Below are 25627 nucleotides of genomic sequence, written 5' to 3' on the forward strand. Positions count from 1 at the left end.
ATCATAGACATCATTTGCAGAAATGACCTTATTTTGCAACTATTTAAACTACCTCCCCTCTTCCTATAAAAAATATTGTTATCTAGCAACACACATATGCATCAATTGGTTTTATAGCCGTGTACAAATTTATCTTTAATTTTTATTTTATTTTTCTGTATAAGAGGTTTTTATTTGCAAGATCATTTTCTTCTATTTATATGGTAAAGAGTTAGGTTCATTTTCTCATACAATTTACGGAAAATAATCAAAATTACTCTCGAACTATTCAAAATAGCTCAAATATACCCTTCAACTATTTTTGGGATCAAATATACCCTCGTCGTTATCAAAAGAGAACACAAATACCCTTCCACTTAACTGTTAGCCGTTAAAGCTGACATAGCGCTGCCACATGAAAAAAAATATCCACATGGACGGACACGTCAGCCTCTCTCCCTCTTCCTCTTTAGTTCAGAGGTATTTTTGACCCTTTTTTTATAATTTTATTTTTTTTTCTATATTTCCTACACCACCATATACTCCCTACCTCCACAACCTCACCCAATTTTTTTAATTATTAATTATTATTTTTTCTAAATTTTCTACAACACCAAGGGTATATTTGATCCCAAAAATATTTGAGCGATTTGATCCCAACAGTTATGGGCTTTTATTTTAGTCCTCTCAGTATTGGGCCTGTTTTGGTATCGTCAAAACAAAAGTAAGGCCCAAAGACCATGTGGCAAAGGCCTGGGATTAATGATGTTCCTCGATTTAATCTCTTAGCCCACTTATTTGGGCGATTAACATAAATAGAATTTTTCAGTGTCACTATTTAAATTTTTAATCCCGTTAAAAAAAGTGTTGAAAAAAATTAGAGGATGACTTATAGGATTCGTCAGAATTTTTAAGCGCAATCCTAACTATTCAAAATTTTTTTTTTTACTTGATACTGATTAGTGATCATAATTTATTTTGATAATAAGTTATAGTGATTCGTCAGAATTCTTGGTTAAATCATAAATTTTTAATTGAAATCCTAACGATTCTTCAAAATTTGTAATCAGATCTTAGTAATCATCTATAACATGTCGTGTATGAATTCATTATCATATATAATTAAACTTAATCTAAACTTTTAAAAATTAATAATATTTTTCAATACTTGATATTTTATCAATTATGAATCAAGAATCTATTAAATACAATCTTATCTAAATAAAATTAAAATTAACTTATAGTTTACTATTTTTAAATTCCGCTCGCACGTTGAAATATTAAGTTGATGTTGTTGGAGTATTAAAAATGAGCTAACTTTTTTAATTAGCCAACTCCCTTGATGTCAAGTCATTAGGGTGCAAGCAACAATCCAACACACATATATCAATGCGTATTAGTAGATTCTGTCCTTGTTTTAGTCGGCGAAGTTTCCTATTACTTATCACCTCTTCTTCAACAACAAAAAAAATCCCTTTCATATCTATCATATAAGAAATATATTCACTTAATTCCACCAAAGTTGTCTGCTTTTTCACTTTTCTGAATATGGGTCTTTGGGATTCTTTGCTCAACTGGCTTAGAAGGTAATAAAGTTTTGTCCTTTTTGTATTTTCAAGAAACCCCTTTTCATTTCTTCCTTTGTTTGGTTGAAAACAAATATGGAGAATTGGAAATTTTATGACTTGTTGTTTTTGGGTTTCTTATGGCTTTTCAATTTGCTTTGCTATAGTGTGTGAGGAATTCCTTTTTTTTTAATCTGTTTGAATTTGTGTGAGAAAGGAAATCCTGAGGTAAAAAGTGGAAATTGGAAATTTTGATTGTTTTTGCATCTCTTTTTGTGAAATATTTATGGGCATTGTAAAGTTGGAGGAGGAGGACTATAACTGGTTACGTACACAGGACTTGTTGTTTGGGTCTTGTTTGGTTTGCCCTCTTTTATGGTTGATGATTTTTGCTTGATAATTGTAAGAATTTTTAAAAAAGGAAGTTACTTTGATTGGAATGTAAAAGCTATGATCTTGATAATCAAGTAATATTGAAATATTTGTTAGTAGGTAGTCGAGTAGTGTCTAGTTTCCCAATTAGCTATGTTGCTCGGACTCTTTAGAAATGTCGATGGGTGCTTGTGGGATTCTCCAAAAGTAGTGCATTTTTGGAGAATCCGACATGGGTGCGGCAACATTTTTGGAGAGTCAAAGCAACATAGCTTGTTAGTATTGTTATTGTTATTCTCATACTGTTTTATTCTTCGATTTTTGTGATTTTAGTATTACCTGTTGTTTTCTTTGCTTCAGTTATGGTACATTTTGTTGTTGCTACGTGTTCTTTTCTTAATAGAGGAATAATAGCTTGTATTTTGCCCTTAGCAATTAGTGTAACGAGTCACGGGAGCTACATCATGTATATCATATATTGTGGTCTAGGAAGATCCCAGAAATTTAGCAAGCTTTATAGCAAAGACTAACGAAACAACAAAGACTACATATGTACCGGAGAGAATTATTTAATTAATGAACTATTTAAATAGCAGCAATGCCAAAAGCGGGAAGATATAGATTACTTTCTGTTCTTAGACTAGTTTTTCTTCTATAGTGACTGAGAGATTCTTGGACGACTTATTCCAAATTTCAGCATTTGGTTAGAGCTATGATACACAAAGTTCTCCGGTCTATAGCTCATTTGAAACCTTTGTTCGGTCAATGCGAGAAAGGGGTTATTGATGTAAACATAAGAATGGTTAGCAGATTTCATCAAGAATAATTTTAGGCGATGAATAATTGAACATGAGAAGGTTGTGCATCTCTGCCTCTATTAGCATTGTAGTGTCATCCTTCTAATTCCATCTCCTTCAGGTAGTAATCTAAGTTGCTCGGACTCTTTACTTTCAGGGCAGCACCCGTGTAGACACGACGTGGGTGTGGGATTCGTACCGGATATAGTCAACCAATTTGGGGTACTTTGACCAAAATCAATGGAGAAATTCGGGGCAGATACAATGATTTTTTTTAATAAAAAATTCGGGACAAATACAATGATTTTTGTAATCAAAACAAAAGCTAAGGTGAAATTGAAGAAAATTTCTATGTTAGTTGTTTTCCTTATATCTCCTGCTGGGATTCTCCTCTTGATCAATATTTTCTCCTTGGAATACCTTGTAAGTTTTCCATATAACGTCTCACCATTTAGACATGTAATTCTATTTTTAAATATTTGAATTATTTATAGCCCAATCTTCACATCCGTATCCATACCCCCCCGCCCTCCACCACCCCCCCCCACCCCCCGAATCTAAAAACTTAGATTAGGAAGGATCTGACCTCTAGATCCGCACTCGTATCGGACGCCCGCACCCAAGTCCGAGCAACTTATGTAGTAATTCCCCATTTCAGAAGGCACTACAGAGCAGTAGTTATGTCTAGTGGAATGTTCGATGGCTCAAAACATCATTGTCTAGCATCTGTGATTTGGCTTTATTCCGCTTTGGCTAATGTTTTCTAAGCTAACCATCAAGATGATTAGTGGAGAGTGCCTTATACACATCCTGTTGGTGCTTTCTCATTGCTCTCGTCAGAAAGGCTTGGAACTGCATCAACTGTTTGAGATGAGAAATAACTTCCACAATTTTTTAGCATGAATGGAAAATAGAATATTACCTATTCTCTGTCAGTCTGTCACAATGTAATGCGAGTCGTGCTCCCAAACACTAATGGCCAGGTCTCTTTATTTATCAAGAAGAAAAAAGGCAGACATAGTAGCAGCTAGCTTTCTCCAGATAAGCTACATTGTGTGGAGCAGGGCAGCTTGTCCCTTTCCTCCTGACAAAGTAGCTTGCTGTTCCTTCCAATATTTTCCCCCCTATTAGCATTCTTATCATAATTCATTTACTCCCTCCTCCTTTGAGCGAGCATGTTGTGGGTTTTCTTTCTATAATGCTGAGTAGAACTTTTAAAGTAAGGGACATGCGCAAGTAATTATGTTAAAAACCAAGAGAAGGCTATATCTGTGTGCTAGCCAAACAAGAGTCTATTCTGAATATATCTTGGCATGCTTATCAGTGATTTGATGAACGTGAATGTCGTATCAGATTACTTTACCTAAAAAGAATGTTGCAGGAAATTTGTGAACTTGTTGATTTCTTCTGTGCTCCTAATGTACCTTTTTGGTAGTAATCATCAATAAAATACTTTACCTTATCCAAAAAAAAAAAGTTGTCTCAGGTATATGCAGTGTCTAAATCAAAATGCAGTGGAGTGGTAATGAGTGCGAATTTCTTTTTCATATATTTTGGGAGGTTATTCGCAGTGTTTCAGATGTTCTGCAACCGTGTAAACTATTGTTGTATTATATTATGTGATGAAATTACTACCATAACTGGATATCGCTCTCGTGGATTAATCTTGAAAACTTGATTAGATATATTACTATTCAAGTTGGTCCTTGCAAACTCAAATTCATGTTGTTGGAAGAATGACTGGTGCTTTATTCTTTTTGTCGTGTTCTCTTGAGCGACATTATCGATACCTAAGTTTTCTACATGTTTCTTGTTCAGCCTATTTTTTAAACAGGAAATGGAACTTTCCCTGGTAGGCCTTCAAAATGCAGGGAAGACATCTCTCGTCAATGCAATTGCTGTGAGGACCTTATATGCTCTCTCTCTTCCATCTCTCCCTATCTCTTTTTCATTATAACGGTAACGTTTTTTAACATTAGATATTTTGATCTTTATCAGACCGGAGGCTACAGTGAGGACATGATTCCTACGGTTGGTACCTTGTCTTCACAGAATTAAACTAGTAATCTTGTCTTCTTTCTGTTACTTGCTCACTAAAGTTTCTTATAATTAGGTTGGATTTAATATGCGCAAAGTTACAAAAGGAAATGTGACCATAAAACTCTGGGACCTTGGAGGCCAAAGGAGATTTCGCATGATGTGGGAGCGGTATTGTCGGGGTGTCTCTGCGATATTGTAAAATCTTAATCTCTGTCCTTATCTGTGTCCTCAATTTTTATTTTATTTTCTTCGTTGGCTTACTACAGTATGCATTTAATGCTTTTGCCTGAATTCAAAATTTTGATATCTTTAACAGATGAAATTTCTCCTGATGTGAATATGTATTTCAGGTTCCTGTAATGAGGTGCAAGGTGTGCAAATTATATAAAGTTATAACTGCTCATTTTATAGTCGATGTCATTTTTTGTTCATGGGTCTGCCGGAAATTTCTCGTGTCCTTGTTATTTCCCTGCCTAAGTTAACATCATTGCTGACGGTTTTAGTTGGGGTGTGTCATACCATCGATTTCCTTGTCCTTGTCATGGTAGTTTGATGGTTTATGTCAATATGATACTTAAGGGTCGTTTGGTTCTAAACATAGCCTGGGATTATAATCCCCCATCTTAAATGGGATAAATAATACCAAGGTTTGGTATAAATTTTTTTCTGGTTTTAGATAATACCAATAACCAAATGCGGAACAATTGTAATTATGTAATCCCAAAATTTTTATACCGGGATAAGGAAAACGACCCCTTAGAGTGCTACTACAATTACTAACTTCTCAGTTCTAACCTCTGCTCTATGTTCGAACTTTTCCTTATTAGCAAGGACAATAAGCAACAAATTCAATGCAAGAGAACAAAATTTGTTGAAGACATAATTAATTATATAACGCATGCTCCTTTAAACCTTTAATAATTTAAGCTTTTAGATGAGATTGTCACGCAGTTTCAACATTTTTTTTCCGGTGAAAACTTCCTTTCATTTGGCCGAAGTGATCATGTTATTTTCAATCCAACTTTTTTTGATGGACAAAGAAAACTTAACTTTGAGGCGTTGAGTACGAAGTGACTGTGCATTACATATTCAGATTGAATTGACTCAGGATTTTTTATGTGACAGGTATGTTGTTGATGCTGCTGATAGAGACAGTGTACCTATAACCAGAACTGAGTTACATGAACTTTTGAAGAAACCTTCATTAAGTGGAATTCCTTTGCTTATCTTGGGAAACAAAATTGACAAATCAGAAGCTCTTTCGCAGCAGCCGTTGGTTGATCAACTGTAAGTAGCTGAACATTAACCTTCACGTAAGAAATTATTTCTTTGGCAGAGTACATAGACACACCTAAACTTGTTGCAATTTTTCATCTAGACACCTAAACTAAAGGTCTGACCTATTAAAAACTTTGTACTGTAAAAAATGTACCTAAAAATAAGGCATAATACATAGATAGACACCTTAACTTAGCGTCAATTGGCAACTAAACACCTCAACTTTGAAAATGTACATCGACACACCTTAACTTGGTTTAAGTTGGCCCGTAAACACCCCAACTTTGAGAATGCAACCCTTTAAAGGTCTCTAGATGTGCATTTCAAGGTTAAGGTGTTCACGAGATGCACCTTTGTCAAGATGGTCACAATGAAATTTCGTGTGTTCAACTACCAGCGGAATTCAAGTTAAAGTGTGTATTCATGTATTATGCCTTTAAAAAAAAAGGCGAGTTGATAAAATGAAATGGTTAGAAATCAAAATTCAGGCACCTTTTCGATAGAATAAGGTGTTCGATAGTTCGGATTCTTAGTTCAGTTGACTAAGATAAAAAATCATAACAAGTTTAGGTGTCTGTCTATGTGTTCTGCCAATTTCTTTCGTTTTTCGAATTCACTCTCTGAACTATTTGTGATGCTTGTTTTTTCAGAGGTCTTGATTCGTTAACGGATAGAGAAGTCTGCTGCTACATGATCTCGTGCAAGGATTCTGTAAATATCGATGCTGTTATCGATTGGTTAATTAAGCACTCGAAGACCGCAAAATGAAGAGCCTCTTCCGTGATATAGTAATCTGGAAAATAGAATGTAGCTCTTTGTGAGGGTCTTGAAATGATCTGTTAATATATTTTCTGGCTGATCTTTCTTTTGTTGCTTCTATATAGTTTTTTTATTACAATTCCGTGTTATAAGTGCTTGAACAATCACATCTTTCATTATGAATTTTGCATTGTTTGTCATCCTTTTCAACTCATTAGACTACTACACTGTGTATGTTGTTGTCGTCATGCATTTAAGATGCACTCATTTTTTTTTTAATCCGAAAATCTGAGGGCCAGCTGGTGCACGGTTTGAGAATAAGAAGTCCGTTCTTCTACCCTTGTTTCCACTTAAAACTACGCTTTCGGTTCATGGTAGGGTTCAACCTCATGACGTTTAGCCTTTCACCAAATAATATTTGAGCTTTCTGCAAAAGTAGAAATCATAGAACATACAATGGACCAATTAAAACAACTTATACGCCTTAATAATAAGAAAGTTGGAGTAGACGATATGAGTTTATTAAGAGGTCATACTTCTCTTTTATTGTTAGGGGCATATCTCCCCCTTCAACAACGAGTTCATTCGAATCCAATAAGAATCTTCTGAAATTTACAACATATTATATCTTAACTCATAGCAAAAATCCAATAAGTTTTAGTACTAAAAAATACTAAAGGCTAAATCTTTTGAAAATTTTAAGGTTGTCAATATTAATATATAATTAAACACCACACGTTAGGCACATGTATAAAACATTATAATATTTCTAAAGAAGTTCTATGAGAATTAAAACAATACAATTAAAAGAATAATTATAACAATAACAATAATAATAATAATAATAATAATAGTAATAATAATAAAAATAATAATAATAATAATAATAATAATAATAATAATAATAATAATAATAATAATAATTCAAAACAATGCAATTTGTCTTGAATTAGTTTTCCCAATGAACGCTTGACGACGCCGTTTCTTCTTCTTCTAGGTGGATATCAAAAGGAAACTTTGATAAATTTTCACCATATAGGTATGGCCTAGCTTTGATCAATCTTCATTCAAATAAAATAAAATGTTAAAACAACATAAAACAAAAAAAAAACTTGTCAAAATAATAATATCTCCCTCTTTAAATAAGGTTATACTATTATTATTATTATTATTATTATTATTATTATTATTTTAATTGAGGAGTAATGTGACAAATATTTAATTTTTCTTTGAAAAATCAAAATTAAAAAAAAAATTATAAAATGAATATTAGAAGTTGTAAGTTTCTTCATTTCACAATTAATTTGATCATAGGGCTGATTTTCTAGATTATCACTCAATATTTATTTTATCATAAAAATGACGGATTTTATTTTTTCTCTAGTGTCTTTCTGTCTTAAGTAAAATTGAGCGACATTTTGATTAGAGAAAATATTTATCGACTTTCATCATACTTCGATAAAGTTAAGTAATTTTTTCGACGAAAACAATTTAGTAAGTTTAATCAGTAAAGTTAAAGTTGAATGACCATTCATGAAACTAACCCGATCCAAATTATTTTGTAATAATAAAAAATATTAAAATTAAATTTATCATACCGATGCTTTCTCTTCTCCAAAAATCGGGCAAGGGTTGCTCTACGAGCCATAGCAAGTGCTACAAATTAAATAAAATAAAAATAGATTAATTTAAATTAAAATAATAATTAGAAATTAAAAATTAAATTTAAAAAAACAAGATAAATACCTCCTTTAGCATAATTTGTGGATGCATTTGAAGGCTCTGATTTATTTTCTTCATATTTTTCTTTATTCATCACTTTTTCTAAAATCTCATCCATGAGAAGAGTTGTGGATTTAGAAACCATGTCAATTATTTGCGCAGCCTATATAATTTTAGAAAAATACAAAATCAGAATATCACATTTAAATTTTTTTTAAAATAGAATATATTATATAGATAATTCCAAGGACCTTTTCTTGTGATAAACAATAATAACATATCCAATGTAATCTAAATAATGGGTTTGGGAGGGTGATCAATTAGCACGGATCCTTACCCCTACCTTGAGAAGGCAGAGAGGTTATTTCGGAGAGACCCTCGACTCAAGTAAAACATATCAAAATCAGTAAACAAAGAAAATATAGTAGTTGAAGAAGTCACATGGAAAATAATAGAGAAAACAACAAAAACAATAACAATAACAATAACAATAATAAATAGTACAATAACCGAAATAAAAAAAATAACAGATAATAATAAAATTAAAGAAAAAGATAAAAAGAAAAGTAATAATAATATTAATAATACCTTATGTGGTGATATATTCTGAAAAATATGGACCTCACCCATGTAGAATATGGTCAATGTTGACTCATTTTGCCTCAAGTGCTCATAATTTTTCCTGCCAAAATAATTGTTTTAGTTATTTTTTTTTTTAAAAAAAGCATCTTACTTTTTGTTAAATAGAAATTTTAAAATATTATTGAAAAAAAAGAGCATAATAATAAACTTTCAAAATACCTGGAATTAGAAGTGCTTGTTTTTGCTACTAGAGGAAAACCCCCTCCAAAGTATTGGGGGTCTTTGGTGGATTTGTAATTGTTTAGGGATGAATATTTTGAATTAATGGAAACTATTGGGGTGGAGTTGCAATTCTGGAAAATAAAAGAAGAAAATTAGATTAAATTTTAGTTTATTAGAATTTATATAAAATAAAGGAATTAATTAGAATTAAATAGGGAATTGTGAATAACCTGAAAAAATGTGTTTTCATGTTGAGTAGCTAAACCAACCATAGATGAAAATGGCCACTTCATCCCAGAAGCTAAACAACAGAAGATCGTGGATTAACTAGTACACAATCACACAATCAAAATAAATAGAAAAATTGAAATAGTATTAAAATTTAACGAGCTTTCGATCAAATCTAACAAAAAATAATATAAGAATTTAATGAGATTCAACTAAATATAGTCCTCAAGACAAAACAGATAAAGTCTTTCACTAGTAAATAAAAAGAATTATACACATAACTAAAAAACTAAGAATTTATTGAAAACATATCAATGAGCCACATTTGGATAAATTTGTTATTAAGACTTGGACAGACAAAAAGAAATCACTGAGCAAACCCACAGACAGAGGGTAAGATTTTGACTTTACGAATAAATTTTTAAAAGATAACTTATCAGATTCTACCAAATTCGTAAACAAAATTATAGTTCCATCCTAATTAAATTTAGGACCTCATCATTATCCATCGACTTTATTAACCACTAAACCCGACCTCTTGAGTTCTTAAACCACGTGATAGAATAAAAATTCTTTTAACTTAGACCTTACAAAATCGATATACACGCTAAACTTATTAGGATAAGGTTATCATGAATATTGATATTTTAAACTTTTATTCTCATGCCATCAGTCTTAACTAATCATTTTTTTTCTTCGTCTAGAAAATCTAAAAGCAACATTTTCGAATCTTGAAATTAGTCATTAATATTTATATTAAAATAAATTATTTACATCACCTCTTAAGCATGTGATTCTTTCGCAAAACCTATGTGAACAGGAAATACTTAATGCATCTGATTATTATTTTTTACAAATTAAACTACAACAACAAAACAAAAAACCAATCCAATAAAGATTATGATTAAATTAGATCTTCCTACTTACTATGCAAGCTAAAACAATTTCAGAATTATGAATATCTGAAATTAATAGAAGAAGACTAATAATAAATTGGCTAAAGAAAAGATTCAAAAGAAAATCAACTTTACTTCCTTCGTCTCAAAATATCTGTTATAATTTATTAAAATAGTTGTTTCAAATAATTTTTTGTTTTGAAGTTTATGATAAAATTATTTTTTTTTCTATTTAACCCTTAGAAGTTATTGTTCTTGGAGATTACAAGTACTTCAATTATAGGTAATTTTATAAAATAAAAAAACGTCTTAATTAATGTTTAAAAGAAAACCACTGATAGATAATTTGAAACTGAGCAGTAACAAATAAAGTTCACTTCCATATCCCCCACATCCCAAATTGAAGTTACTCTCATTTGAGATCTACTCATAATAAACCCTAATAAACTTTAGCACAAAGTGTGGTTTTATAATAACCTTATACAATTAAAAAAAATTCTACTAAAATTCCATATGAAACCTAAATTCAAAGAACAAAAAAAAGAGAAGATTTTGGGGTGTTTTTTCCTTTCCTCTATTGTTGTTACATATATATATATATATTTTTTTTTAAAAAAAAAAGATTTGTTTTGTACCTTTTTTGTGTTGCTTCTCCATTTCTGATAATTGTGGTTTTCTGTTGAGGTCCATAAAATCTATCTCCATTCTTGAATCCATTTTGTTTCACTTCCAAAGATTTATAGAACAAAAAAACTAGAAAAATCAATAAAATAAGAAGAAATATTCTTATTAAATTGTTAAGAAAGAAGAAGAAAGTAGTAGCAAGTACAATAATACATAAAATTGAGAAGTTCCATGCAATAAGGATGCAAAAAATTTATGCAAGATAAAAATGAAGAAGAAGAAACAACTATTAAAATTTACAAAAATAAATAAATAAATAAAATTATTTAGACAGAAAAAAAACGTGTTAATTGAATAGGTCCCTCTAAATTGATAGCCACTTATTTTTTTATTCTTTGGGTGAAGTATTGTTTTATTTGATTTGAAATTTGAAAATAAAGTGATTGGTTGATATTTATTTGAATAGTACTTTTTTATTTTGTTTATTTGTTCTATTTTTCTTTTTAATCTGTTTAAAAAAATGATTTTTTTTTTAATAATTCTTTAATTTCAACTCCTACCTAACATATTTAAAACAATAAATTCTATAAATTTTCTTACATTTTAAATTTTTATATCAAATTAAAATAGGACAAATAAATTAAAACGCAAAAAATAATATAGTATCTTAGAGAAATGTGCAAAACGAGGGGATGTATTTACGTCTCGTCCTATTTTTACCCCAAAGGTCACATGAATAATGTATGTACATATTTATGATTGTTTGTTTTTTTTATAAAGGGAGAATTACAAATTTAATCATGTGTTAGATATTGTGGTGGTGGTTGATGATAAGTTATGCAATTATCTTTTGTGAACACCATTTTAGGATGAAAGTTTGTTTATTATTGATTATAGATTTCGAGTTTGGACATAAAAAATGAAGTTTTTGTTTAATGGGAGTGCTAAAATATCTACAATGAGCTTTCTGTAATATGAATTTCGATCAATAAATCGAATGTTAGAAAGAATTTTTTTATATAAACACTTGTTAAAAAATAAAATTTGACTTTTACTCCATTATGAAAAAGTTAGTTCATGATTTTAAAATGAATCGAGAGCATATAAAAAGATCATGTCTTCACAACAGACTATTCAGACTATGATATATAACATGTTGAGAAAATAAATATTAAATCCAATACTTAATTCTAGAAATTAATTTATGAGGTGACGATAGTCATAAACCAAGACTACATATCCATACTCCTAGTAAATTTTTGTCGACATATATACATAAAATAAAGTAGTAGTTTCTTTTATGTGTTTTTAAATTAGTTTTTTATTAAAAAAGAAGAAATTGAAGAATCAAATCATATTTAGTGGATGAGATTGTTTCTCCGTTAATCAAAGTTTCAGATTAGAGATATGAGTATGATTTTTTTTGATATAAAACGCTTCCCTATGACCTTATGCAGTGCGAATCAGAATTAATCAAATTCCGATATAAATTTCGAACACAAAATAGCAAATCAAAAATCAAAATCAAAATCAAAACCATCTATGAAGATATTACTTGCTCCAAATATCCAATGTGAAGTAAAACGACGACGTGGTCCTTTTGTGGCCTCATCCATTAATTTTATTGGTGAGAAATGGCAAGAGTTCTTTTATCCATTATATTCCTCTACCTAATTAAACACCTATTATTAAGTCGACTATTACTAAGTCGACTATTACTAAGTCGAATTCAAAATTAGAAATTTATAATTTTTACGATAATTTCAAATTTGATATAAGAAGTAATAATTAGGTTCTTTGATTTTATTTTATTTTTAATAAATATATAGGATTTGGGCATGCAAAAGCTATTAGCTAGGTTTTTCGTAATTTCATAAATTGTATTCTAGATCCATTGTCATTGATTGGATTCATGAGAATTCATGTTAAGAAAATAAACTTTGAGAACAATTTGATTCTAAATACAAACACTTATTCATGAGGTGAGGAATTACTAGGGCCATATAAATAAGACACATACCCACATTTGACCTGATGTGACCAAAATTTATAATTCAATACCTATAAATTCAAGTTCGGTAATTAGAGCATGAAAAACATAATATGAGGATCGGTCAATGTTAATTAAAATCAACAATTAAGGCGTAACTCTAACTCTAACATCATGTTAAAGAAAATAAACATCGAAACCAATTTGATTCTAAAAGACAATTTGAAGTTTTTTTTCACTAAAACAAAAAGTGGTTTTGTAGAGTACTAAATTTAATTATATTTAAGGAGAGAAGTAGGAGTAATTTCTTTCCTAAGCATGCTTTAATTTTAATAAGTTTTTTTTTTTAGTAAAATTGAAGATTCAAAGTTGAAGATACTTTTTCCAATGTTAACTAAAATGACATGGTCCTATTGTAGCCACTCATTAATTAATTACTAGTGAGAAAAGGCTGTCTTTTATCCATGTTTATCATATTTATAAATATTTAATAAAAAAATAAATATATAATGCCATAAAGTATGGATGTTCAAAATCAAATCTAAATAGATTTTTTTTTATTGATTTATCAATAATGGGTTATTGATTTAGTAGTTTCGGTAATGGTTTTAATTTTTTTTATTATCAGATTATCGGTTCTTAATGGTTTAAGATTTTTCTTAACTGGTTAATGATAATCCGATAGTAACTTAATAATTTATATTTATTATCATTCGGTATATAAATGTCACGCCCCGAGAGGGTACCCTAGGCGTGGCCCGGCACTCAGAAGCCATTGCTAGCTCCCAAGCGAACCACTTGACCAAATCACGCATTCATTGATTCAGTGGAAGACTTAGTTTAAGAGAAAAACAAATTTTAGTGGTCTAACTCATTCATCAATCTCCATCATTCAAATCAAAAACATAGTTTGAAAGAAAACTAATCAAGAGTTAAAGCAATCAAAATAAATCCATCACTATCTAGTCTATGAAGCCTCTATGTCTACTACGTAAATGGTGCCAATGACAATTTCATGGCTACCTCAAAATAAAACTACTCATAAGCAATGGAAAGAATGAATATAATCCATCCGAAGGCAAGGAGGTCTCACCACTATCAGAAAAGAAATAGATCTTCAACGAAGTGCCTGTTGATGATCTCTAACACATGTCCCTGTCAGTACGTAGAATGTACGAGTATGTAATATGACAGAATTAAATAACAATACATCAAAGGTACTCAAGATAGAATGAAACTCACCCAACTCAGTATGATATGCAAGTATAAAATATAATAATGCTTTAAGAAGGACTCAGTAATATGCAACTTGTTCAAAACATGTCATATAGTTCCATGGACAATATGGGAGTCTCTTAACTGACAATAATTCCATCACCTTTAAGTAGGTGATGTACAACGAACCGACGTCGTTGCCACGTCCGTCCAATATTTGCCAAGATAAAGGACAAATCTACCAATCTGAATCCACCAATCAATCAAGTTTTATCTTTTCAGGACAATGAAATAGGGAAACATCCAATTTTAACGGTTCAATCCTCTCCTACGATGGCTACGTAGTTATTGAGTTTTACTCTCACTCAATTCGGTGCTCGATACTACTCCCAAAACTCTATATGCTCATGCAACTTAAAAAATTCAGTTCAATCAAAACTTTCGACTAGTCTCGTTGGGCTCCCATCGAAACTCAATCTCATCTCAATCATTATTCTCTTTCAAATCAACTCAATACAATCCACTCATTGAGATTAAATGATCATCTCTTTTAAATCTCTTTAAAACATGCAATTTTGACTCAAACTAATGAATAGCGAAATCAAGATCAAACGGTTAAAAATCTTAAAGACTCTTTCAATTCAACTCGAGCTCGATTCATGCTCAACTCATCAAGTTCTTTCAGAAATATATTTTTGAAAATCAATCACAACTCATTAAAACTTCGTCTCAAAACCATCATTTATGCCCAAGATATCCATGTTCAAAATAATAAAAAAATCAACTTATGAAAAACATCAAACTCTTGTACAATCAATGCTCAAATTCAAATATAATCTTCAATTAGGGTTCATGTGAATTAAGACATGAACATGCATCCAAATCAAATACTCAACCCATGAGCAACATCATTACATACTTTAAATATGTACAAGGAACCCAAAAGACAATAGATAAGTCAAGAATTCAATTCAAGGAACTCGAAAACTCCAACTCAACTCAACTTGAATCAATAAAGATGAAGGGGCACGTGGACGAACCCGGTCCAACATTGTGTTAGCCTACCTGAATCTTAGGAGTTATTAGATAAAAGTATTGGGTTTGGAACCTTGTAGCTTGAAGTTGAGAAACCAATCTATGAATTTGTGATGGAGATCTTGAACTTGGAGTCTTTAGATCTCTCAATATTGGAGAAATCCCTTTCTTGAAGTTCTTGATCTTTGGGAGAAGGAGAATTTGGGATTTTGAGAGTATCTCTATGTATAAGAATATTATTAGGTTGAAAGATTGAGAAAAATCACCGTTTAATAAATCTTGTCGGCAATTTCGGCGAGTTGGAGGTCTCTTCGCCGACCTATTCGGCGAGTCGCCAAATGGTGCTTTAGCTCGCCTAATCCAACAGTTTCTGAAGGATTTCGAGCACTATTCGGCGAGCTAGGTCGTGGTTCACCGAATTATTCGGCTAGTCATCAAATTGGCTGGTGAGCTCGCCGAATTGTCCTGTCCGTACATACTTCAGTAAAACGATCATAACTTTTTACTTCAAACTCCAAAAAATGCAATCTTGGTGAAGTTGGAAAGAAGACTCAAATACCTTTAATTTGATATATCATGGACTACCCAATTCGTTATATTCTAGGAGATATGGTCATTTGAAGTTGAACCTTATACGAACTCATTCGGAAACTTAGCTGATAGAAATTTTTTGGACTTGGCTTGGTTTTAGGGATCCCTTATGACCCTAAATCACATCTAATACCCTTCAAATACTTAGGAATTTATCCTAACTCATATATAAAATTACAAGTCATTCAATTCGAGTCTACACACATGTGAAGAATGGTTCGAGTGTTGGCGAAAACAATTGGGGTGTTACAATAAAGTCCTTCACTGAGGGTTTAGTTTTCATACTTTTATTTCTTGCTGTCTCAAACTCTTGGTTATCATACAATGTTTTATATTTTCTTTTAAGCAAGACGCAATTTATCAACTCATATGCATGATTCATTTAGTTTGTCACCTTGTTGTTAAGTGATTTTCAACAATTTTTTTAATCAAATCTTAACGGTTTAACATATCTATAAATCAATAACCGATAAGTCAAACCAATAAACTTCAAAATCAAATCGAACGATCGATACGCAGCCTTACCGCAAGGTACTATATATTGGATATTTTAAGTTTTAAATTTCTTTTAGATTTTCGTCAGCTTATTCCTTTTTATGACTTGAACATCACCAATGAGCATATATAATGACAGCTAAATTCCTTACAAATTATTATACGTGATATGGATTCGAATTATAGTATTTAATTTGTATTGTTACTTCACATTTGGAGTTTTAAAAATAATCTAAAATATAACATATGTGCTACATAAAGGGACCCCCCCCCCCCCATATATATATATATAATCAACTAAAAGTATACGTTAATGCTTAATTAAATTTTCTGGACAAAAATCAAAATTTATTAGTGTTAGTAATAACTAATGGCCTAAAAATACTATTACTCCTCTCTAAAATACTTCTGAAAAAGGAAAGAAGAAAATGGATAATGACACAGAAACAAAAATAAAGATAAGGTTTCTAATAATAGCTTTATCCTTCTACACAGTAAAGGCTGAAAAATTCAAGTTCCAAAATAGAAATTAAAAATTTCTAATTTGGAAAGTCACTTCTTTTATTAAATAATTAAAAAAAAATTGATAAACAAAACATTCCACATTAATAATGAATTTAGAGAAGAGTCGAACCCCAAAAAATGTGATATAGACGAACTAACCTAATACAAATATTAGTGAATACTTATATGATTTAAATTTATAATTTATAAATTATACGAAGACAATTTTAACATTACTTCAAAATCTCGTTTCCACTTTTTCTATACCAAATAAGAAAATTAAAATAAAATAAAAATTAAAGAGTTCAAAAAATTGTCTATCATCAGTATCTAAAGGCGGAATTATAGCACTCTGTAACAGATACACTTCACTACCCATCAATCATTCAATTATTTCATTGTTTTTGAAAAATAAAAGGAAAAAAATTATAATATAAGGAAAAAAAGAAGAAGAAATTATCCAATTATCTTAAATAATTTTTTACACTTTAACTGACTAAATGTTACGTTAAATAAATTTGTGCTCCAAAACCCATATAAACAAGGATTAAATATTCCATTAGTTTGCTTTTGCTCTTAACCTTAACCTATATGGAGTATGATAAAATAATATTATAAATTTGTAAGTTTCTGTTTTTTTTCATATTCATTACTCATCACTCTTCTCGGAGGCTCAAGCTAATCAGTGGCCTAATATTAAAAATAAATTAGAGGTCTTATACTTTTAGATTTTTTTAATATATATATATTTAAAGTCTATTCTTTTAATTTTTTAGATGCAAAGTTATTTTTTTAATGAAAAAGTTTATTTTTTTATAAATAGTACTCCATTTATTTTAATATTTTGTCCGATTTTAATTTGACAAAAAATTTAAAAAAATAAAAAGATTTTTTGAATCTTATGATCTTAAATTAATGATATATATACTAAGATGTTTCTCAATTTTGTGATCTTAAAAATGTCAGATGTAAAGTTAAATTTAAAAATTGACAAAAAAGAGAGAAATATTCTTTAATATTTCGAAATAAACTAAAAAAAGACAATTAAACTAAAAGACATAGTATATGCCTGATTCTAAATTAAAATCAATACCGATGGTAGTTTTATGCCTGATTCTAAATTAGCCCGGTTTGGGGGGCTGTGTGAGATAAAAATGGCAAGTGGCTAGGTAGGTTCTATGGAAGACTTAGCGTTGAAGCGATATCAAATCTTACGGCGCAGTTATGGGCTATATGTAGCGATTTGATCCTAGTCAAAACTTATAATCTGAAAAAAGTGATCATCGAAATAGATTCAACTGTTGCTATAATGTATCCAAATAAAAACGTCGCTGAAAATTATTTTGATCGTGTTGTAATGGAAGAATGCAGGAGTCTCATATTCAAACTTGGAATTTAATCCATACATAGAGACAAAAAAATTATTACACAAATCATTTAACCAAACCGAATAAAATAACCGATATTTGGTTTGATTTGGTTTTAAATTTGAAAAATCGATAATATTTGGTTTGGTTATGGTTATAGTAAAAAATAACCGAATAAATAACCGAACCAAACCGATAATTATATACATAAAATTTATAATTATTTATATGTATAATATTAGTTTTTTATAAATAATTAAAGATATTTTATACCTTTTAATTATTAATTTAATTTTGATTTACTTATTTTTAAGGCCCATGTCTTAAAAGAATATGTCCAAGTACAACAATCCAAGCCCAACTCTAGATTCTAATAAGTCGTAAGCACTAAACAGCATATGTCCAAGTCCAACAATCAAAGCCCAACTTTTGATTATATTATGGATTCTCCAGTTAGTTTAGTTTAAATATGTAATTTTTTCATTTTAATTGAAAAAGTTACTTGTATTTTGGAACCTCTGTTTGACTTGTTCTTTTAAATCTAAATTGCGTTGCAAGTTTGGTCCACCTGATTTGACATCAGCATGTCTTTCCCTCAATATGCAGCAACGTTCGCCCTTGTGGGTTGTGAAGAAAAAAGAGATTCATAAGAAATTTGAAAAATGTAGATAGAGAATATTTAAATTGTCTCGGCTAGTCATAAATCGAATAACCAAACCAAACCGACAATAACCAAACCGATGGTTATTATTTTACTTGGTTTGGTTATGATTTTAGATATTTAAAAACCGATTAAATTGGTTTGGTTATGATTTTAATCAATAACTGACCCAAACCGAACCACGAACACCCCTAAGTATATGATTGGAAAGTTCACTACTAGACCAAAACAGAGCCAAGCCATCACAAGAACATAATATCATTAACATATACAAGGAATTAGAGGAGATAAGATGGGTTTGGCTGGTGAGACTGGCTCAATTCAATTTTTGAATTAAGTGGGGTCGGACTAAATTTTTCAGATTATTTAGGAAAGAGACTTTTTAATTCAACCTTATTTGGCTCTCCGACCTCATAGGTTCAACCTGCGAGCCTCAGAGGTCAGCCCGTGAGTCGTGAATTTTAAAAATATTTATTATATATATTTTAAGTAGTGTTTAGTTTTGTCAAATCTTCAGCAACTAGGCAATTGAAGTTATTATAGTTATAAATCTTTGACCTCTTTTACTTTTGTGTTTATGCCTAATTTTTTGTTTCTTCTTTCTTGTCTAGTTTATAAAAAAATGATCATGTAATGTATGTTGTTCTGATGAATTCTATGAATTTCGACTGTTGTATCTTGTCTATTTTGTTGTTTTGTAAGTATTCCACAAAAGTGTGTGCAACTTATGGACATGCGAATTTTTGACGTATTGGTGTTGGTTCATCAATATTTGATAGTTTTTCTAAGAGACCAATATTGTCCATCTTTTGATTCGAAGGCCAACTCGTACCCCGCTTAAGGTTGGGTTGGACTGTTATTTTATAGACCCTTTAGTTAAAAGGGTCAGCCGGTCCTAACCCATTTAACACACTAGCCCTTTAGGATTGAGATGGGTTGAGTCAACCCATTTTGACAGCTCTACAGGGAATAGGCAAAGAAAATTTAATTATTTACTATTTTTTTATCACAAGGAACCCTTAGTCGCAATCGCTGCCACAGAGTAAACCCCACTTTAGAAAAAGGTAAATCGCATTAGGTGAGTCTCGTATGACGAGTTCGATCGAGAAAATATCCAGGGAGTTTATAATCTCAGACCATTAATTGAGGAGATTTTCAGCTCAATCAATTTGATCACCCTTGCCAGTCGGTGTTACCTACTATTATTATATTAATTAACATTTCTCTTATTTTTATGGAGGACCTTTTGGTCAACTGTTATTTTATTCAAAAGCAAATTAAATAATGTTTTCATAACTTAAAGAATAATAATCATGATTAATTGATTTTGCTTCTAATTCAATTTTGTCTGGTGGAGAGTAGTTTTAAAACTAGTTTTCAAACTTGTAAGTTTTTTTTGGAACAATGTCTTGTATAGTTTGGAAAAATGTCTCTTTTTTATTAACTCTATAAGCAAGTAACCAATCTTTATCTCAAAAGTTAGAGTTAATTTTTTTAGGTTGAACATCTATATATTGATAGTGTCAACGAACGTCATATAAAAAAGAACTACATAAAAATTATTTATAATAAATGAGAATCATAATCAACTAATCCCCCTACAACGGGTTAATTTCACCAATAGTATAAGAGTAAGATAATTATAAATAGAGGCGGATCTAAAGGTCGGCTTACGAGTTCACTCATGAACCTAATAGCTTTTATTTAGATCTTGAATTCACATGAATCCGTAATTAAGTCTTTCGAATCACCCTGAATATAATTAACCATCCATAATATGTGGGAATTAACCTAAAAATGAATCAACTAATTTGCTACGACAAATACATTGATGTCAACATACATGCTGCAATAGTTCTTTTATATTGTCAGCATATATAAGTTAAATTCAATTTTTATAGTGGTTGGTAGGTTTAATTCTATTTGATGTTAACTAATTAAAATGATTAACTAAATGGTAAGTAATCTGTTTGCTTGTATTAAAAAATTTAGTAGTGAAAGTACAAGTACAGATCAAACTACATATGGACTTATAAAAGGCATTAAAGTCTTTTCATATTTTTATAAGGTTTTTAAGGCCCTTGAAAGGAATAACCCCACATGGCATTGTTGGCTGATGACATGACAAAACATTAATTAATGATAATCACAAGTCACTAGCTATTACCAACAAATGCTCTTTCTTTTTCATACTTGATTTTATTATGTATTATAAAAATAATTTTTAAATAATTTTTCTATCTTTGCAGACCTAGGGGTGAAATTGCGTATCAGAAATATCTTATTATTTTTTTCAAACTTCGATTATGAAATTCCATTTAATTAATATGCGTTATTTAAACCAAAAATCTATCAGAAAGAGTTTTTCTACCTTCACAAAATAAACATAAAGTTGCTTACAAGTCACCCTCCCTGAACCTCACTTATGAGATTATATGAAATATTGTTGTTGTAGTACTATTTTCAACAAATCAAAATCTTAAATCAGAAGCAAATCTTAAAGAATCCAAAAATTATGCAATGAGTTGTAACTACAAGGTCATCTCAATTATTTATACAGTACATCACACCTTCAAAAAAGAATACATCAATATCTATTAAAAAAACAAAAAAAAAAAAGTTCCACTTCAACTGCCAACCAGATCCTTAATGAAACTCTGTTGCTACTGGAAAATAAATTCAAAAAAAAAATGTAACAATTGATCTTCACTGAAGAACTCCAAGAATGAACATAGAAATTGAAATGCTCAATCGAAAACGTTTTAAAAAAAGAAGGAAATAATATGATGGAACTATTTTTCTTGTTCAATTTCATGCACTTTGCACTTCTGCATTGTCAATTATGTCACCTCCAGAATCCATACGGCAGAGTTCTTCGACGCGACTAGTGACCTCGGCCATTGAAGGGCGTCTGTCCGGATACTGAGCAGTGCAATCAACTGCAAGTTGCAAGAGCTGGACCATGTCCTCTTCGACGTTTTGGTACCTAAGGAGCTCGAGGTCAAAGACTTCGGCTGTCCATTCCTCTCGTACCACTGATTGCACCCATCTTGGTAGGTCGACACCTTCCTCATTCATTACCGAATGTGTGGGAGCCTTCCCCGTTAGGAGTTCCAACAACAAGACGCCAAAGCTGTAGACATCTGCTTTCTGGGAGACTTTACGAGGGTCAGTTACTTCTGGTGCCCTGTAACCTGCAATACGGTTGGGAGTTGATGATGGACCGACGAGTTGAGCAAGGCCAAAATCTGAAACACGGGCCTCGTATGATTTGGTGAGGAGGATATTGGATGACTTAATGTTGCCATGTGATACTGAGGGCCCTTGTGCATGAAGGTAGGCGATCCCGTGTGCAGCTCCAAGGGCAATGCCAGCCCTTGTTTCCCAATTCAACAGTGTCCTACCTGCTCCTTTGTTGCCTATAGAAAAGACAAGATGAATGACAAAACTATTGTGACATGAAAGTTATGCAATGATATACTAGTAATGCAACATGCAGAATAAAGCACCCAAATAACTCATGGTTTTTACGCAGAATGTAGTCTAAGCTAACAAAGGTACAAACAAATTAAATGTTATATGATCTTGTTTCGCCCGGTACTACACAAATATGCAATTTTACGACTTCTTCCTAAACCCTTTCAACAACAACTAATACAGTGAGATCCCACAAGTAGGGTGTATGGAGGATAGGATGTACCTCTACCTTTTGTGAGGTAGAGAGGTTGTTTCTGATGGACCGTCGGCTTAGAATCTAAAAATTGTGCAGATCACTTGAGGATAAGACATATTTTCAATCTAAATGATGAACATGAATTCGTACAGAAAAAATTGAGATTGTAAAGCCATTCCAGGTTGAGTAACATATAAAACATGTCAGATTTCATATTCACTAAACACAATGTTTATCACATTAGATTAAGATAAAACTAGATTAAACATGCACAATAAAGCAACAACAGCACAATAATGTAAAAAAAAATAAAAAAATTAGTGGCTGAGCACATTTGGGCACAATGATGAAACTACAACACATCAGCCAAAAGCAGCAACTTTTACACAACAGCACCAGTTCAGTGAAAACAAATGATTATCCAAAATTACTAGCCTCAAAAAATCAGCAAAAGCAGTCTATGTTACTCGGACTCGTGTCGGATCCTCAAAAAAATACACTACTTTTAGAGGATCCGACACCCACACGTCAACATTTTAAGAGTCCAGGCAACATAGAAAGAAGCAGTATGAGTATCATTCAGAGAAATAAAATCTGCAGATCATGTAAATAGTAAACAACACTAGTGTACTATAATGACATAAAAAACAGCATACACATTATAATCCCACAAGTGTGCTCCGGGTAGTATAGAGTGCACGCAAACCTTACCCCTACCTTGTTAGGCAGAGAGATTGTTCTCCGATGACCCGGCTCAAGGAAAAGCATATCAGCAGTATAATGACATGAAAAAGAATGACAGAAAAGAAGTTGTTTTTCTCACCATGTAAAAGTGCAGAAAGGCTTCCCATTGAGATATAATCATAAACAAGAAGCTTCTCATCTCTGCTATAATAATAAGCTCTCAAAGGAACTAAATTCTCATGATTCATTTTCCCAACATCCTCAATTTTCTCCCTAAACTCCTTCTCAGGTACAGTAACATCTCTCAATCTCTTCACAACTAATGTAATCCCTGATTCCAATGCAGCTTTATAAGCAGTACCAAATGTCCCTTTTCCCAAAACTTCAGCAGAAGCTTTCAACAAATCATCTAAGTTGAAATTTTTAGCCATTTTCCCAAAAAACACCAAACTTTTTCCATCATTTACAATAGCGTCAGTTTTACCTTTATCCTTATTATTCCCACCTCCAACTCCAATAGCTGCAATTGCACTACCTAAGAATCCATCTTTTCCACCATTACTCACAACCTCTCTTTCTTCAGGCATTTCAACGTCAACCTGCTTATTAACAGCACCAACATCAGCAGATCTTGTTTCTTTTTTACCCTTTTTTCTACAACAAAAAAACAGCAAACAAAGAAGCAAAAGCAAACCAAGAACACAACCAATTACAATACCAGCAATTGCTCCACCAGAAAGTTTCTTTTTTTTACCTTCTTCATTATTACTACTACTACCATCACATGAATCAAGTGGCTTCCCACAAAGTGAAGTACCCAAAAAAGCTTCCTTGGGTTGACCCGAAAGTTTACTAGGAATTGACCCGTTTAACTGATTATTCGACACATTGAACTGAACTAAACCGGGTAGATTCAGATCCGGTATCTGACCCGAAAACCCATTTCCCTGCAAGTAAAGTGTACCCAAACCAGTCAAATTGTTGAAAGATTCAGGAATTGGACCGGAGAAATTGTTATGAGCAAGATTAAGCCGGACAAGATTGGTAAGAGAGAAGATTGAATCAGGAATCGGACCGGAAAAGAGATTATTCTGAAGGTACAAGTTACGTAAATCATGAAGTGAAGTAAATAAATCCGCCGGAATTACGCCGGAAAGTGCATTATACCGGAGACTAAGAAAGTTCAATTTAGTAAGATTTGAGAAAAGCCCTGGTGGGATTTGTCCTAAAAGTCCCATTCCTGGTAAATGAAGCTCAAGAACAGAAGATTTATCAGGTGAACAAATAACACCAGGCCAAGAACACGTCGGACTTGTAATATTCCATAAAAGTGAACGTCCACGAAGAGCAGATCGGATAGATAAAAGGGTAGCACGATCGGAAACAATGTCGGAGTTTGTCGGCCGGAAAAGAGTGAAAATTGATACGAAAATGGTGAATAAAAACAAGATTTTTGAGCTCATTTTTTGAAGATTTTGGGTAAACCCAAAACCCCCAAACAGGAATTTTTCTGGGTAATTGTTTTCTTGATTCAATTCTTCTTCAATGGAGTGGGAAACATGTTCTTCATCTTCTTGTTGGCTGTTTCATAGTTTATTTTGAGAGAGAAAAAAAGACTCTGTCTACTGTGAGTACTGTGTGTGTGAGAGAGAGAGTTGAGAAGATAAAGAAATATTAGTTGGGAAAAGAAGTTATGAATTTGATGGATTTTGCTGTAATTTTGGTGCTTTAAACAATTATTGTTTAATATAAAATTAATAAAATGAGTAAGGTTTTAATTTAACTACTAAAATATGAAAAATTAAAGAATAAAGTGAATTATTTTTTTTAAATTCATTTAGGTCGGAATTGTCGGTGAAACTTGTGGGAAGAGAAAGTAGACTTTTGTATTGGATTAGAGAAATATTATCTCAGGAGAGAGATCTGGAAAGCACATAAAGAGAAGAAAAAATTGATAGCGTATAAGCAGATTTTATTTCTATTTTAAAAAATAGAGGAAAAAAGATATTGGCTTCTTTTTATTTTATTTTTTAAAAAAAAATTCACTCATCTATATTCTATAAATCTTCGGTTGAGGAAAAAATGAAAGAGGATGTAGCAGTAAGTAGAAAATAAGAGCAAGATAATAACATAATTGAGGCTAAGAAACAAGTTGTAATAAAAATTTAAGAATAAGATACTTCAAGAACGTAAATGAAATATGTATGATCAATTATTTACTAATTGTTTATTTTAATTTTCGATCTCCATTCTTCATACCCTTTTATGCAATAGTCATTTTTTCGGTGAGTTAAAGTTATTAGCCTGTTTGGATTGATGTATTTTTAAATAACTTATAAGTTAAAAAA

General features: G+C 31.3%; 3 protein-coding genes across 3 annotated transcripts; 1 reads left to right on the forward strand and 2 right to left on the reverse strand.

Annotated features, from left to right (window-relative positions):
• Window positions 1–1372: 1372 nt before the first annotated feature.
• Window positions 1373–6990, forward strand: LOC129897328 (ADP-ribosylation factor-like protein 8c). Its single transcript, XM_055973028.1, has 6 exons — window positions 1373–1565; window positions 4532–4613; window positions 4712–4744; window positions 4827–4948; window positions 5879–6040; window positions 6682–6990. The coding sequence occupies exons 1-6, from the start codon at window positions 1528–1530 to the stop codon at window positions 6797–6799; spliced, it is 555 nt and encodes a 184-aa protein (XP_055829003.1). The 5' UTR covers window positions 1373–1527; the 3' UTR covers window positions 6800–6990.
• A 547-nt stretch (window positions 6991–7537) lies between these two features.
• LOC129897312 (protein JAZ7-like) lies at window positions 7538–11351 on the reverse strand. Its single transcript, XM_055973026.1, has 7 exons — window positions 11076–11351; window positions 9547–9617; window positions 9314–9447; window positions 9101–9194; window positions 8537–8675; window positions 8389–8446; window positions 7538–7851 (listed from the first exon to the last, which is right to left on the reverse strand). The coding sequence occupies exons 1-7, from the start codon at window positions 11155–11157 to the stop codon at window positions 7740–7742; spliced, it is 690 nt and encodes a 229-aa protein (XP_055829001.1). The 5' UTR covers window positions 11158–11351; the 3' UTR covers window positions 7538–7739.
• Window positions 11352–21419: 10068 nt separating this feature from the next.
• Window positions 21420–24975, reverse strand: LOC129897344 (probable inactive receptor kinase At1g48480). Its single transcript, XM_055973029.1, has 2 exons — window positions 23419–24975; window positions 21420–22341 (listed from the first exon to the last, which is right to left on the reverse strand). Exons 1-2 carry the CDS (start codon window positions 24740–24742, stop codon window positions 21734–21736), a joined length of 1932 nt encoding a protein of 643 aa, XP_055829004.1. The 5' UTR covers window positions 24743–24975; the 3' UTR covers window positions 21420–21733.
• Between the last annotated feature and the right edge of the window lie 652 nt (window positions 24976–25627).

This window comes from Solanum dulcamara, chromosome 1, assembly GCF_947179165.1.
Source record: "Solanum dulcamara chromosome 1, daSolDulc1.2, whole genome shotgun sequence".
In the NCBI taxonomy this organism is placed as follows: Eukaryota; Viridiplantae; Streptophyta; class Magnoliopsida; order Solanales; family Solanaceae; genus Solanum; species Solanum dulcamara.

Excerpts from the sequence above, each read along its gene's own strand:
- LOC129897344 (XM_055973029.1), bottom strand. The coding sequence starts at position 24,742 with ATGAGCTCAAAAATCTTGTTTTTATTCACCATTTTCGTATCAATTTTC. Across the intron at positions 22,342-23,418 it reads CCTTTCTGCACTTTTACATG|GCAACAAAGGAGCAGGTAGG; the intron begins GTGAGAAAAACA and ends TCTTTTCTATAG.
- LOC129897328 (XM_055973028.1), top strand. The coding sequence starts at position 1,528 with ATGGGTCTTTGGGATTCTTTGCTCAACTGGCTTAGAAG. Across the intron at positions 4,614-4,711 it reads CTCTCGTCAATGCAATTGCT|ACCGGAGGCTACAGTGAGGA; the intron begins GTGAGGACCTTA and ends GATCTTTATCAG. Across the intron at positions 4,745-4,826 it reads GTGAGGACATGATTCCTACG|GTTGGATTTAATATGCGCAA; the intron begins GTTGGTACCTTG and ends TCTTATAATTAG.
- LOC129897312 (XM_055973026.1), bottom strand. The coding sequence starts at position 11,157 with ATGGATTCAAGAATGGAGATAGATTTTATGGACCTCAACAGAAAACCA. Across the intron at positions 9,618-11,075 it reads GGAGAAGCAACACAAAAAAG|CTTCTGGGATGAAGTGGCCA; the intron begins GTACAAAACAAA and ends TCTGTTGTTTAG. Across the intron at positions 9,195-9,313 it reads ACAAGCACTTCTAATTCCAG|GAAAAATTATGAGCACTTGA; the intron begins GTATTTTGAAAG and ends TTATTTTGGCAG.